Consider the following 13,602-nt stretch of genomic DNA (forward strand, 5'->3'; position numbering starts at 1 on the left):
ACAAGTAAAATAAATAGAGTAATACATCTGTACAAACACATATACAGGTGCTGTGGGGAGGGGAAGGAGGTAGGGAGGGGGGAATGGGGAGGTGGGGAGGAAAGAGGGGGCTCAGTCTGGGAAGGCCTCCTGGAAGAGGTGAGCTCTCAGTAGGGCTTTGAAGGGAGAAAGAGAGCTAGCTTGGCAGATGTGGGGAGGCAGGGCATTCCAGGCCGGGGGGGACATGGGCTGGGGGTCGACGGCGGGACAGGCGAGAACGAGGTACAGTGAAGAGGTTAGCGGCAGAAGAGTGGAGGGTGTGGGCAGGGCTGTAGACGGAGAAAAGGGAGGTGAGGTAGGAGGGGGCGAGGTGATGGAGAGTCTTGAAGCCAATGAGGAGTTTTTGCTTGATGCATAGGTTGACTGGTAGCCACTAGAGATTTTTGAGGGCAGTAACATGCCCAGAGTGTTTCTACACAAACATGATCTGCGCAGCAGCATGAAGTATACAGATTGAAGTGGTGAGAGACAGGAGGATGGGAGCTCAGAGAGGAGGCTGATGCAGTAATCCAGTCAGGATAGGATGAGAGATTGGACCAGCAAGGTAGCAGACTGGATGGAGAGGAAAGTGTGAATCTTGGTGATGTTGCAGAGGTGAGACCCTCAGGTTTTAGTGACAGATTGGATGTGAGAGGTGAATGAGACAGCAGAGTCGAGGATGACACCAAGGTTGCAGGCTTGTGAGATGGGAAGGATAATAGTGCTGTCTACAGTGATGGGAAAGTCAGGGAGAGGGCAAGGGCTGGGAAGGAAGATAAGGAGTTCAGTCTTGGATATCTGGAGTTTTAGATAATAATAATAATAATAATGATGGCACTTATTAAGCGCTTACTATGTGCAAAGCACTTTTCTAAGTGCTGGGGAGGTTACAAGGTGATCAGGCTGTTCCACGCAGGGCTCACAGTCTTAATCCCCATTTTACAGATGAGGGAACTGAGGCAGAGAGAATCAATCAATCAATCAATCAATCAATCAATCAATCAATCATATTTATTGAGCGCTTACTGTGTGCAGAGCACTGTACTAAGCGCTTGGGAAGGACAAGCTGGCAACATATAGAGACAGTCCCTACCGAACAGTGGGCTCACAGTCTAGAAGTTAAGTGACTTGTCCAAAGTCACACAGCTGGCAATTGGTGGAGCTGGGGTTTGAACTAATGACCTCTGACTCCAAAGCCCGTGCTCTTTCCACTGAGCCACACTAGCAGGCAGTCATCCAGATGGAAATGTTCTGAAGACAGAAGAAGAACTGAGCCTGAAGGGAGGGAGAGAGAGCAGGGGCAGAGATGTAGATTTGAGTGTCATCCGCATAGAAAGGATGACTCACTCCTACACCAAGGGAGTGAGTGTAGATAGAGAACAGAAGAGGACCAAGAACTAACCCTTGAGGAACCCCTACAGTAAGGGGGTGGGAGGGGGAGGAGGAGCCCACAAAAGAGACTGAGAATGAACGGCCGGAGAGATAAAAGGAGAACGAGAAGAGGACGGAGTCTGTGAAGCCAAGGCTGGATAGTGTGTTGAGGAGAAGGGGGTAGACCACAGTGTTGAAGGCAGCTGAGAGGTCGAGGAGGAGTAGGATAGAGTAGGAGCTGTTAGATTTGTCAAGAAGGAGGTCATTGGTGACCTTTGAGAGGGCAGTTTCGGTAGAGTGCAGGGGACAGAAGCCAGACTGGAGGGAGTCGAGGAGAGAGTTGGCGTTGAGGAATTCGAGGCAGCGGGTATAGCGGGTTCAAGGAGTTTGGAAAGGAATGGTAGGAGGGAGATAGGGCGATAGCTAGAAGGGGAGGTGGGGTCAAGAGAGGGTTTTTTTTAGGATGGGGGAGAAAAGCTCCTCACTATTGGCTTTAAAACTCTCCATCACCTTGCCACCTCCTAGCTTACCTCCCTTCTCTCCTGCATCCCAGCCTGCAAACTCCTCTCCTCTGGTGCTAACCTCATTTGTCTCGTTCTCACCTGTCGCACCGCCAACCTCTGGCCAATGTTTTACTTCTGGCCTAGAACACCCTCCTTCCTCAAATCTGCCAAACTAGCAAGTGTCCCCCCTTCAAAGCCCTCCTCCAAGAGGACTTCCCTAAGTCCCCTTTTCCTCAATCCCCCCCAATTCCACGTCAACTCGATTCACTCCCTCTGCTCTCCCACCCCCTCCACTCCACAGTACTTATGTACATATGCATATGTCTATAATTCTATTTTTTATACTGGTACTTGTTTATTTGTTTTGATGGCTGTCTCCCTCCAGACTGTAAGCCCTTTGCAGTCATAAACTGCCTCTCCTTATCTCTGAATTGTACTTTCCAAGTGCTTAGTACAGTGCTCTGCACACAGTAAGCATTCACTAAATTCAACTGAATGAATGAATGCTTTTGCCACTGCCAGTACTTCAGTATCCTGTCAATTCATTAAGTTCTTTTTCTTTACTTTCCCAAAAATGTACTTTAATAACTGTGATATTTCTTAAATTATGCATAATGCCTAATAAGTATAATGATTCTTTATAATAATTCTTCTATCTACCAAGAACTAAGAAAAAAGATGATCATATAAATCTCTTGGGAAAGGACAAGGACCCAAATGATTCTTCCAGAAAGATTTTAGGAGGAAAAAGCCTAATAGGTGACTTCATATGTAAGAGACAAAATGATAATTACTTATTCGCTTATGAAAGACTGCTGCCTCTTAGAGTACTATTTTTTGTTTTTTTTTTTTTTAGCTTCTGGTGAGGTCTAACAGTAAGAGAAAATAACACAGTCCTAAAGCATGCAAAATTTGTCTCCAGAGAATCTGATTTCAGTAGGTTTTCTTTTTTGAAATAGGAGCACAAGGAGCATACATAGCTTGGAGGATTCGGATGGAAAGGAAATGATATGGGTAAGAGGACACTTTATCAGATATTCACTTGCCCCACAAAGCATACTACTCAGAGAATAAAAACTAATAAGTGGTAGTTGTTAAGTGCTTGCTATGTGCTAGGCACTGTGCTAAGTACTGGAGTAGATATGAGACAATCAGGTTCCCAATGGGATTCACAGCCTAAGTAGGAGGCACAGAGAATTTAAGTTATTTGTCTAATGTCACACGGCAGTTAACTGGCGATCTGACAAAACACCAGGACTTCAGGAAGAGGGAAATACATTTCTGTATGGGGAGGATGAGGGAAAGAGACAGATTCCCAGAGTAAAGGAATGTCTAAACATATTGAGGCCTTATGAGACCTAGAAGGTGGGGCTACACACTTATAACAACTAAAATTTTTCCTGAGCAAAAGGAGAAATAGAACATTCATATCCAATCTTGCAAAGGAGACAGACTAAGAACCTGTTCCTTAATCACCAATGAATTATGGTGGAGAGTAGTAGTAATGTATTTATTACTTTATTTATTATTTTTTTACCATCCTTCCCATCTCACAAGCCCGCAACCTTGGTGTCATCCTCAACTCCGCTCTCTCGTTCACCCCTCACATCCAAGCCGTCACCAAAACCTGCCAGTCTCAGCTCCGCAACATTGCCAATATCCGCCCTTTCCTCTCCATCCAAACCGCTACCCTGCTTGTTCAAGATCTCATCCTATCCCATCTGGATTACTGTATCAGCCTCCTCTCCGATCTCCCATCCTCCTGTCTCTCCTCACTTCAATCCATACTTCATGCTGCTGCCCAAATTGTTTTTGTCCAGAAACCCTCTGGGCATGTTACTCCCCTCCTCAAAAATCTCCAGTGGCTACCAATCAATCAATCAATCGTATTTATTGAGCGCTGTGTGCAGAGCACTGTACTAAGCACTTGGGAAATACAAGTTGGCAACATATAGAGACAGTCCCTACCCAACAACCCACGCATCAGGGAGAAACTCCTCACCCTGGGCTTCAAGGCTCTCCATCACCTCGCCCCCTCCTACCTCACCTCCCTTCTCTCCTTCTACAGCCCAGCCCGCACCCTCCGCTCCTCTGCCGCTAATCTCCTCACTGTCCCTCGTTCTTGCCTGTTCCGCCGTTGAGTCCCGGCCCACGTCATCCCCCGGGCCTGGAATGCCCTTCCTCCCCACATCCGCCAAGCTAGCTCTCTTCCTCCCTTCTAGGCCCTACTGAGAGCTCACCTCCTCCAGGACGCCTTCCCAGACTGAGCCCCCTGCTTCCTCTCCCCTTCCTCCCCCTCTCCATGCCCCCGCCTTACCTCCTTCCTTTCCCAACAGCACCTGTATATACGTATCTATGTTTGTACATATTTATTACTCTATTTATTTTATTCTGTTAATATGTTTTGTTTTGTTCTCTGTCTCCCCCTTCTAGACTGTAAGCCCACTGTTGGGTAGGGACTGTCTCTATATGTTGCCAACTTGTATTTCCCAAGCGCTTAGTACAGTGCTCTGCACACAGTAAGCGCTCAATAAATACAATTGAATGAATGTATGAATTTATTGATTGTGCGCACACACACACGCATGCACGCACAAAATAATATATGTTAGAAAAAGGAAAACAGAACTATGGGGGAGCACAGGGGTATGTTTCTGAGGTCTTTGTGGACAAGCGACTGGAAAGGAATGGGAGGGCTGTTTCCCAGTGCTCTGAATGAATGCTGGGAAACATTCAGTGCTCATACGACTGACTGAATGAATGGGAGGGACATGACCTCATATCTTCATTTGGTTTGGCAGGTTAGGTTTGGAAGACCTTCAAGTTTTTCAAGTCCCAAAATTACCTGGAGGGATTATCATGGTAATCAGTTACAGTATTCCTTATCAATACTTGGTATACCTGACTACTTTTTTAAATTTAAAACTTTAAAAGTCTTATGCATATTTAATGATGAGAGGAATTCTACTATTAACCAACACAACTGAAAAAACCCTATAAAAACTAAATTAACTCATGTAATGAGTTCTTTTTTAAACATACCATTAAAGCAAATAAAAAAATGCTACAATAGGTGAGATGTATTTCGAGGTGAGACCTTGGCACTTACTCTGCGAGTGAATGTTTTACCACACTTAGAACAGACAAAAGCAGCAGGGACAAAGTTGGGATCATGGTATCGCTTGAAGTGCATATCAAGTAGTTGTTTCTGGCGGAAGGTTTTATCACAATGACTACAAGCATATGGCTTCTCTCCAGTATGGGTCCGTTTATGCATGATCATGTGCCGTTCCTAAAAGCAGGTATAAAATAGTTTCAGTAATTTATCTGGGCAACCAAAACAATACTTTATATTGAAGTAGGACTTTCATTTTCCAAAATCTCCACTTTCACAAAATATACATTTTTTATTTTGCTTAGATATCTGCCTCTGAGAACACTGTTTACCCTTAAATAAAATGTAAAAACTTTGCAATTGATGTAACCATTAAGTCTTTCCCACTTCTTCCATCCCAAATATAATTTCCCTGACCAGCTCTTTATTCAAAATTCTGCAGGAGAGCCTTTCAAATTATACTCCTAGCACAGATTTAAGTTTGGGTTTATGTAAAAAAGGCCAGTAGGTACTGTGCTGAATGAACATAAATTACCAACCATCCTAAACAGGATTCTTTGGGCAAATAGAAGGGACTTGTATGTAGTGCATTTTAAGACCACCCGGTCTTGTCCTTCCTTCATGTTTCCTTGTTTCCCTGCTACTGCCTCATCCCTGCCTGCTCTTTTATTTTTCATCAATTTTTCAAATGTGTTCTATGTGCCAGGCAGTATATACTTATCAGGAAATAGACCATGTCCCACAGTTTTATCCCCTTTTACAAATGAGGTAATTGAGGCTCATAGAAGTTAAGTCAATTGCCTAAAGTCACAAGCAGACAAATGGAAGAGCTGGAATTAGGACCCAAGTCCTTCTGTTCTTAGGCCTGTGCTCTATCCACTACCCTCCTCTAGCTTCGTTCTGATCTGACGGGAACATGGCAGGTGGGCACCATAAAAGAAAACACTGCCCTTGTTCTCTTTACTGTACCAGGATTAGAATTTCAGAGGGATAATATTTAGAACTGATGCCAACCCTATACACATAGACCACTCACTCAGACCTAAAACAAATGCACACCCACAGGAAAAAAAAACCTTCTTAGCTGCAGACACATATTTTTCAGAAGACTATGAATGAAGCAAAGGTTCTGCGGGTTTCATATAGGTATAAATTCTAAATACTATACTGCTCCCTATCAGCTCACAGTTGATAATCAATTTATGTAACAGTCTCCTTTCTACTGCAGGGTCCCCTGCTCATATCTTAGTTCTTGGAGTCAGACTGGCTGCAGATACAAAATAAACCTGAGTTGGCGATCGGATGGAGGAAAACGGGCAGTGCTGTGAATATAAAATATAAATAAGCCATAGTATCCCATCTACATCTGACTTGTATCTTGGACAATGGCAACAAAGAATGCTAAGGAAAAATGTAAAGGATAATTTCCCTATATCCATTCACATCTTCAGAGATCAGAGTGAGAATTACCATAAGACAGTTATCAATGACATGCTAAAATTAAACTGGCTTAAGCCATCAACCATTCTGTTTTGACCTGATTAACCATGGTGACTTCAGAAGATACTTAATAGACATAGATAATAGCTGCTGTCCCAAACATTCATTTATCATATGTCCTCCTACTGCAAAACTATTACACCCAGATGCTTTCTTCTCTCTCAAATATGAACTTTTCTCGAGTTAGGGTCAAATGTATTTGGCTGTCAAATTTAGATGTTTTTTGTAATGTCAAGTGACTATTCCTTTATACTATGGAATATTTCAGATAAAGTACAATTTTGGTTACTCACTCCCAAACAGACTTAATTGCTTTTCGATTTCTAGAACTTCTGGATATTATCTGCAAGCATACCTGTCTGCAAGCATAGTCGCATTGGTCACATTTGAAACGTTTCTCATTCTTGTGGGACTTCTGATGCTGGATGAGGGCATATCTCTCATGGAATACAGCATCACAGTAACGACACTTCTTGCCTTGTTCAATGTAAGAATGTTGCTTTCGCAAATGGACCCCTGGCAGTTGCAGAATATCAAAAAAAACTTTTGAAGCTCATACAAGTAAAATATGAATGAAGTATTTCTTCTTTTAATGTCCATCCTCTGCATTAGAGGCTATTTTGATTTAGGGAGCCTCAGTTTTTAAAGCTAGAGTTAAAACATTCAGGGATAGTTTTCAATTGCTGTTATTAACTTCCCATTTGTCCTAAAATAATCTTTTCTATATTATTTGACACTGTTTCACATAAGAACATCACTTTTTTTTTGGAAGAATACTAAAGTCAGAAAAAAGGAAAAGAGGAATTTTTAAAATATTAGTTAAATACTTAGTAGGCCCCAGGTACTATACTAGGAGCTGGGGTAGTTCCAAGATAATCAGTTGGACAGAATCCACATTCCTCAGTTGCAGCTCAGCTTCAACCCTCATTTTATAGATGAAGTAATTGAGGCACTGAAAAGTTAGGAACATGACCAAGGTCACAGAGCAGACAAGTGGCATAGCTGGAATTTGAATCCAGGTCCTCTGACCCCAAGACCTGTGCTTTTTCCAGCAGACCCTGCTGCTTCTCAGCATGAAATCTTAACTTGAAATCTTAATTCCTATTTTACTTACCTAAATCACTTTTTCTTGCTATAACAGTATCACAGTGGGGACAGTGAAATTTAGCCACATTCTCCGTGTGTTTCTGTAAAATATGCATCTTCATGGTACCACTCTGGGTAAACCGAGCATGACAAATGTAACATTCATAAGGCTTTTCACCTTAGAAAGAAGAATGAGATAATAGATTAGAAGGTACGTTTGACTAAACAGAATAATGTAGCTCCCAAAATTGGTTATTAATTTGTATATGATGGGCATTCAGATGGTTTCATTATTTATCTGGATAGTTGCCTCCATTACATATTTTCCCAACCCTCACCCCAATTTTTTAGGAATGGAATAGCAGATTATTTTTATAAGCAGCAATAGTGGTATGTGCCTGGGTAGGAAGAGATGGTACAGAAAGAAATAAGACTAGCATTACAAGCTTCTGCTCAATGTTAAATATGATAATAATAATAATAATAATAATGATAACCATAATAAGTAATATTTGTTAAACTCTTGAATGTACTAATGGCTAGGAATAAATAAAATAAAACCACATCAGTCATAATCTCTGTCTCACTGAGACTCCCTCCTTAAACTTCCTGCCCTACCTTCTATAACATCACTTGTCTCTAAAGACCTGAGACTCCCTCCTTAACCTTCCTGCCCTACCTTCTACAACATCACTTGTCTCTAAAGACCTTGCCACATACTCTGAGAAAGTTGAAACCACCAGCTGTGATACTCCTAAAGTCTCCCCCTCTTCTCCAGTCCCTCCCTTCAACTCTCCCATCTTTCCTAGCAATAGCTCTAGAGAACTCCTGTCTTCTCTCGAAATCCACCCCCTCCACCTGTGTATCAGGCCCCATCCCTTAATCATATCAAAACACTTGCCCCCTTCCTAACATCATCAATTTCTTTCCCCAATGCTTTCATATGGTCTCATGTTTACCCTTCTCCTAAAAAACCCTCCCTTGAACTTATGACTTCCTCCAGTGATTGCCCCATCTCCCTCCTACCATTCCTCAAATTCCTTAAGAAAGGTGGATTCACATGCTGCTTCAATTTCCTTTTCTCCAATTCATTCCTTGACCCTCACCAATCTGGCTTCCGCTCCCTTCACTCGACCAAAACGTCCCCCTTAAAGGTCACCCACAGTCAATCAATAAATCAATTGTATGTACTGAGTGCTTACTATGTGCTGAACACTATATTATATGCTTGGGAGAAAACAATACAACAAAATTAGCAGACATGTTCCCTGGCCATGATGAGCTTACAATCTGGAAGGGGAGAGTTATTAATATGAATAAATATGTGATTTATTATGTATAATTTAAAGATATACACAAGTGTTGTGGGTGGGGAAAATATCAGATGTCCAAAGGTCACAGATCCATTCTGATGGTTCTGATACCTGTCTACATGTTTTGTTTTGTTGTCTGTCTCCCTCTTCTAGACTGTGAGCCTGCTGTTGGGTAGGGACCGTCTCTATATGTTGCTGATTTGTACTTCTCAAGTGCTTAGTACAGTGCTCTGCTCACAGAAAGCGCTCAATAAATACGACTGAATGAATGAATCCCAGTGTATAGATGACACATACAGGAGAACAAGCTGGAAAACAAGGGCTAAATTGGAGCCACTTCTTGGAGGAGATGTGTTGCGAGGAGATACAGGAATGCTTTCAAGATGGACAGAGGTGATCTGGTGTACATGCAGAGGGAAAGAGTTCCAGGATAGGTGACAAATATGGGAAAGGGGTTGTGGTGTAATAGATGAGACAGGCACAGAAAGAGTGGTGTGTGGTAGAAGAGTGGTGTGTATAGGTTGAGTTAAACTAGATCCAACTCCTTCTTGCCAAATCCAATGATCTCTACTTTACCCTAGTCCTTCTCAAGCTTTTAGCTGCCTTCCAGACTGTGGACCAAACTTCTGGAAACATTACCCAACCTTGGCTTCACTGACACTCTTCTATCTTGGTTCTCTTCCTATTCTCTGGCTGTCCATTCTCAGTTTCTTTCAGAGCTTTCTCCTCTGACTCCAACCCCTAACTCAGGGTTAGTTCTGGTTCCCCTTCTATTTTCCAACTAAATTCTCTCCCTCAGGGAACTCATTCACTCCCTTGGCTTCAACTACTACTTCTATACAGATGATTCTGAAATCTACATCTCCAGGCCTGTCTTCTAAGCAGTCTTGTATTTCCTCCCACCTTCAGGACATCTCTACTTGGAGTTACTGCTGACACTTCAAATTTAACAAGTCCAAAACCAAATTCCTAATATTCCCACAAACTCTGTCCTCCTTTTGACTTTCCTGTCACTGTAGAGAGCTCCACCATCCTCCCTGTCATAGACCCAAAACCTTGGCTTTAGACTCAACTCACCTCATCCATTCAACTCACATATACACTGACACCAAATCCTGTCATTTCAATCTACACAACAATGCTAAACTCCACCCTTTCTTCTTAATCCAAACTGGTAACATGTTAATCTTCTAGACTGTGAGCCCATTGTTGGGTAGGGACCGTCTCTATATGTTGCCAACTTGTACTTCCCAAGCGCTTAGTACAGTGCTCTGCACACAGCAAGTGCTCAATAAATATGATTGATTGAATGAATGAACAAATAATCCAAGCACTTATCCTGCCCCACCTTAGTAACTGCATCAGCCTTCTTGCTGACATCTCTAGTTCCTGTTCGTACTCCCAGTTCAGTTCATACTTTCCCTTTGTTGCCTTGCAGCATGGTACAGTGGCTAGAGCCAAGGTCTGGGAGTCAGAAGGCCACAGGTTCTAAACAAGACGCTGCCACTTGTCTATATTCATTCAATTCAATCATATTTATTGAGTGCTTACTGTGTGCAGAGCACTGTACTAAGTGCTTGGGAAGTACAAGTTGGCAACATATAGAGATGGTCTATATGGCCTTGGGCAAATCACTTCACTTCTCTGTGCCTCAGTTATCTCATCTGTACAATGGGGACTAAGACTGTGAGCCCCATGTGGGACAGGGACTGTGTCCAACCCAATTTCCTTGTATCCACCCCAGTGCTTAGTACAGTGCCTGGCACATGGTAAGTGCTTCACAAATACCACAATTATTATTATTATTATTATTATTATATTATTTTCTACAAAACCGTGCAGTACATGTATCCCCACTTCTCAAAACTTCCAGTGGTTGTCCATCCATCTACACAATGAACATAAAGTTATTCATTCATTCATTCATTCTTATTGAGTGCCTACTGTGTGTAGAGCACTGTACTAAGCACTTGGGAGAATACAACAATATCCAAGCACATTCCCTGCCCACAGTGAGCTTACAGTCTAGAGAGGGGGAAACATAGACAAGTATAAATAAATAAAATTATAGATATTACATAAGTGCTGTGGGGAGGGGGAAGAACAAAGGGAACAAGTCAGGGCAATGCAGCAGAGAGTGGGAGATGAGGAAAGGGGGTGTTAATTTGGGAAGGCCTCTTCGGTGAGCTGTGCTTTCAATAAGGCTTTGAAGTTGGGGAGAGCATTTGTCTGTAAGATTTGAGGAGGGAGGGCGTTCCAGGACAGAGGCAGGATGTAGGTGAGGGATTAGTGGTGAGGATAGGGGAGATCGGGGCACAGTGAAAAGGTTAGCAATAGAGGAGTTAAGTGTGTGGGCCGGCTTGTAGAAGGAGAGAAGGGAGGTGAGGTAGCAGGGGGCAAGGTAGGGAAGTGCTTTAAAGCCAATGAGGAGGGGGGTTTGTTTGATGTGGAAATAGATGGGCAAACACTGGAGCTTTTTGAGGAGCAGGGTGACATGTCCTGAATGTTCTTGTAGAAAAATGATCTGGGCAGCAGAGCCAACTGTGGAGAAGTGGGTAGAGACAGGAGACTGGGAGGTCAGTAAGAGGCTGATACAGTAATCCAGATGGGACAGGATGAGTGATTGTATTAACATGATAGCAATTTGGAAGGAGAGAAAGCAATGATTTTAGAAATGCTATGATGGTGGAACCAAAAGTATTTAGTGATGGATTGAATAGGTGGCTGGAATGAGAGAGGATAGTCAAGGATAATGCCAAAGTTTCGGGCTTGTGAAACAAGAAGGATAGTGGTGCTGTTTACAGTGATGGGAAAGTCGGAGGGAGGACTGGGTTTGGGTGGGAAATTAAGGAGTTCTGTTTTGGACATGTTAAGTTTGAGGTGACTGGAGGAAATCCAAGTAAAGATGTCTTGAAGGCAGGAGGACACGTGAGACTGGAGAGAGGGAGAGAGATCAGGGCCATATGTAGATTCACAAATGTAGATTTGTGTATCATCTGCATAGAAGTGGTAGTTGAAGCCATGAGAGCAAATGAGTTCTCCGAGGGAGTAGGAGTAGCTGGAGAATAAAGGGAGCCCGAAACTGAACCTTGAGGGATTCCTACAGATAGGGGGTGGGAGGCAGAAGAGGAGCCCATGAGGGAGTCTGAGAATGAACAGTCAGAGAGTAAGAGGAGGACCAGGAGAAGAGAGAGTCAGTGAAGCCAAGGTTGGATAACGTTTCAGGAGAAGGGGCTGGTCCACAGTGTTGAAGACAGCTGAGAGGTAGAGAAGGATTAGGATTAGAGGTAGAGAAGGATTAGGATGGAGTAGAGGCTGCTGGATTTGGCCAGAAGGAGATCACAGGTGACCCTAGCCATTGGCTTTAAAATACTCAATCACCTTGCCCCCACCTACCTAATCCTCTCCTGATTTCCTACTACAACCCAACCTGCACACTTAGCTCCTCTAATGCCAACATTCACACTAAACCTTGGTCTCACCTCCCTTGCTGCCAACCTCTCGCCCATGTCCTGCCTCTGGCCTGGATTACTCTCCCTCCTTATATTTGATGGCCTATTACTCAGCCCCATTTCAAAGCCTTATTAAAGGTGCAACTCCTCCAAGATGCTTTCCCCAACTAGTCCCTCATTTCCTCTTCTCCCACTGGCTTCTGCAATGCTTTTGCACTTGGATTTACACCCATTATTCAACCCTTCCCCTAAGTCCCACAGAAGATATGAACATTGTCATAATTTTTTATATTAACATCTTTCTGCCCCCCAGAAGGTTAAGTTCCTAGTGGGAAAGAAACATTTCTACCAAATCTGTTATACTGTACTCTCCCAGGTGCTCAGCACACATTAAAGATACAATAAACATGACTGACTGATAGAAGGAGTTGAGTCTAAATGGCATGTTTTCTTTAAATCATGCAAGACTCAGAAACATGTGCTCATATTTTTGGGTAGGAAAAAGAGAATCAGATTATGAAACTATCATAAAATACAGGCTTGCTGGGAAGCATGGGGAATTACTTCCTCAGAAAATGGTCAGGGTGAGAAAAGGAACTGAATTATTATGATAATTATTATGATTATGTCTACTGTGTGTTGCAATAATTAATTCAGTGCCTACTTGGGAGAGTACAGCTTGGGGGCATGCAGTAGAAGACAGAAGACTCAAGGGCAAGCTTCCCTTTCTCTTCTTCCTTCTCTCACTTTTTTCTTCTGTTTTTATTTTAACAACTCCCGTTATTGCTGACAACTCTCTTTCCCGAGTTTTGGGTTGCACAAATTATGCACAAAAAGTGGGACATATATTCAAATAAATTCTGTAATCTGAAATTACAAAATTTGGGTGGATTAGGTTTATGCCAATAGATGGCCTTATTTTAGGGAAACTGCAGTCAGGTTTATTGGCAGTCTTCCAGAACACCAACAGCCTTCCCAGTTCCAATCAGTTCAATCAGAAATAATTTCTGTAGGCCTCTTTTTTCTTTCTTTCTTGCATTTTAATAGCATTGGAACCATGGCTACCCCTTTTATTATGCAGGACTCAAGGACCAGATTGGAATGCAGGTTGTCAAGGACACATCTATATATAGTTGCATCTTAAGATGCCTTTTTTCCTAGAGGAAAATCTGTGAGGGGTCAATATGGGCCCCACGTGGCTGCTCTATCATCTCAGGTTGTGTGGGTCTGCCTCTTATGAAGGG

The 13,602-nt window shown here is 42.8% G+C and overlaps 1 protein-coding gene across 6 annotated transcripts in view; it reads right to left on the reverse strand.

Annotated features, from left to right (window-relative positions):
- The window catches only part of LOC119946736 (transcriptional repressor CTCF-like), a 99,514-nt gene that overhangs the window by 59,570 nt on the left and 26,342 nt on the right, over positions 1 to 13,602 (reverse strand). For all 6 annotated transcript variants that reach the window (XM_038768169.1, XM_038768164.1, XM_038768168.1 and 3 more), the window contains 3 exons: positions 7,622 to 7,771; positions 6,863 to 7,023; positions 5,002 to 5,184 (listed from right to left, as the gene is read on the reverse strand). In XM_038768169.1, the coding sequence (XP_038624097.1) occupies positions 5,002 to 5,184; positions 6,863 to 7,023; positions 7,622 to 7,771 (494 nt within the window). The remainder of the gene's footprint in view (positions 1 to 5,001; positions 5,185 to 6,862; positions 7,024 to 7,621; positions 7,772 to 13,602) is intronic.

Source organism: Tachyglossus aculeatus, chromosome Y3 (genome assembly GCF_015852505.1).
Source record: "Tachyglossus aculeatus isolate mTacAcu1 chromosome Y3, mTacAcu1.pri, whole genome shotgun sequence".
In the NCBI taxonomy this organism is placed as follows: Eukaryota; Metazoa; Chordata; class Mammalia; order Monotremata; family Tachyglossidae; genus Tachyglossus; species Tachyglossus aculeatus.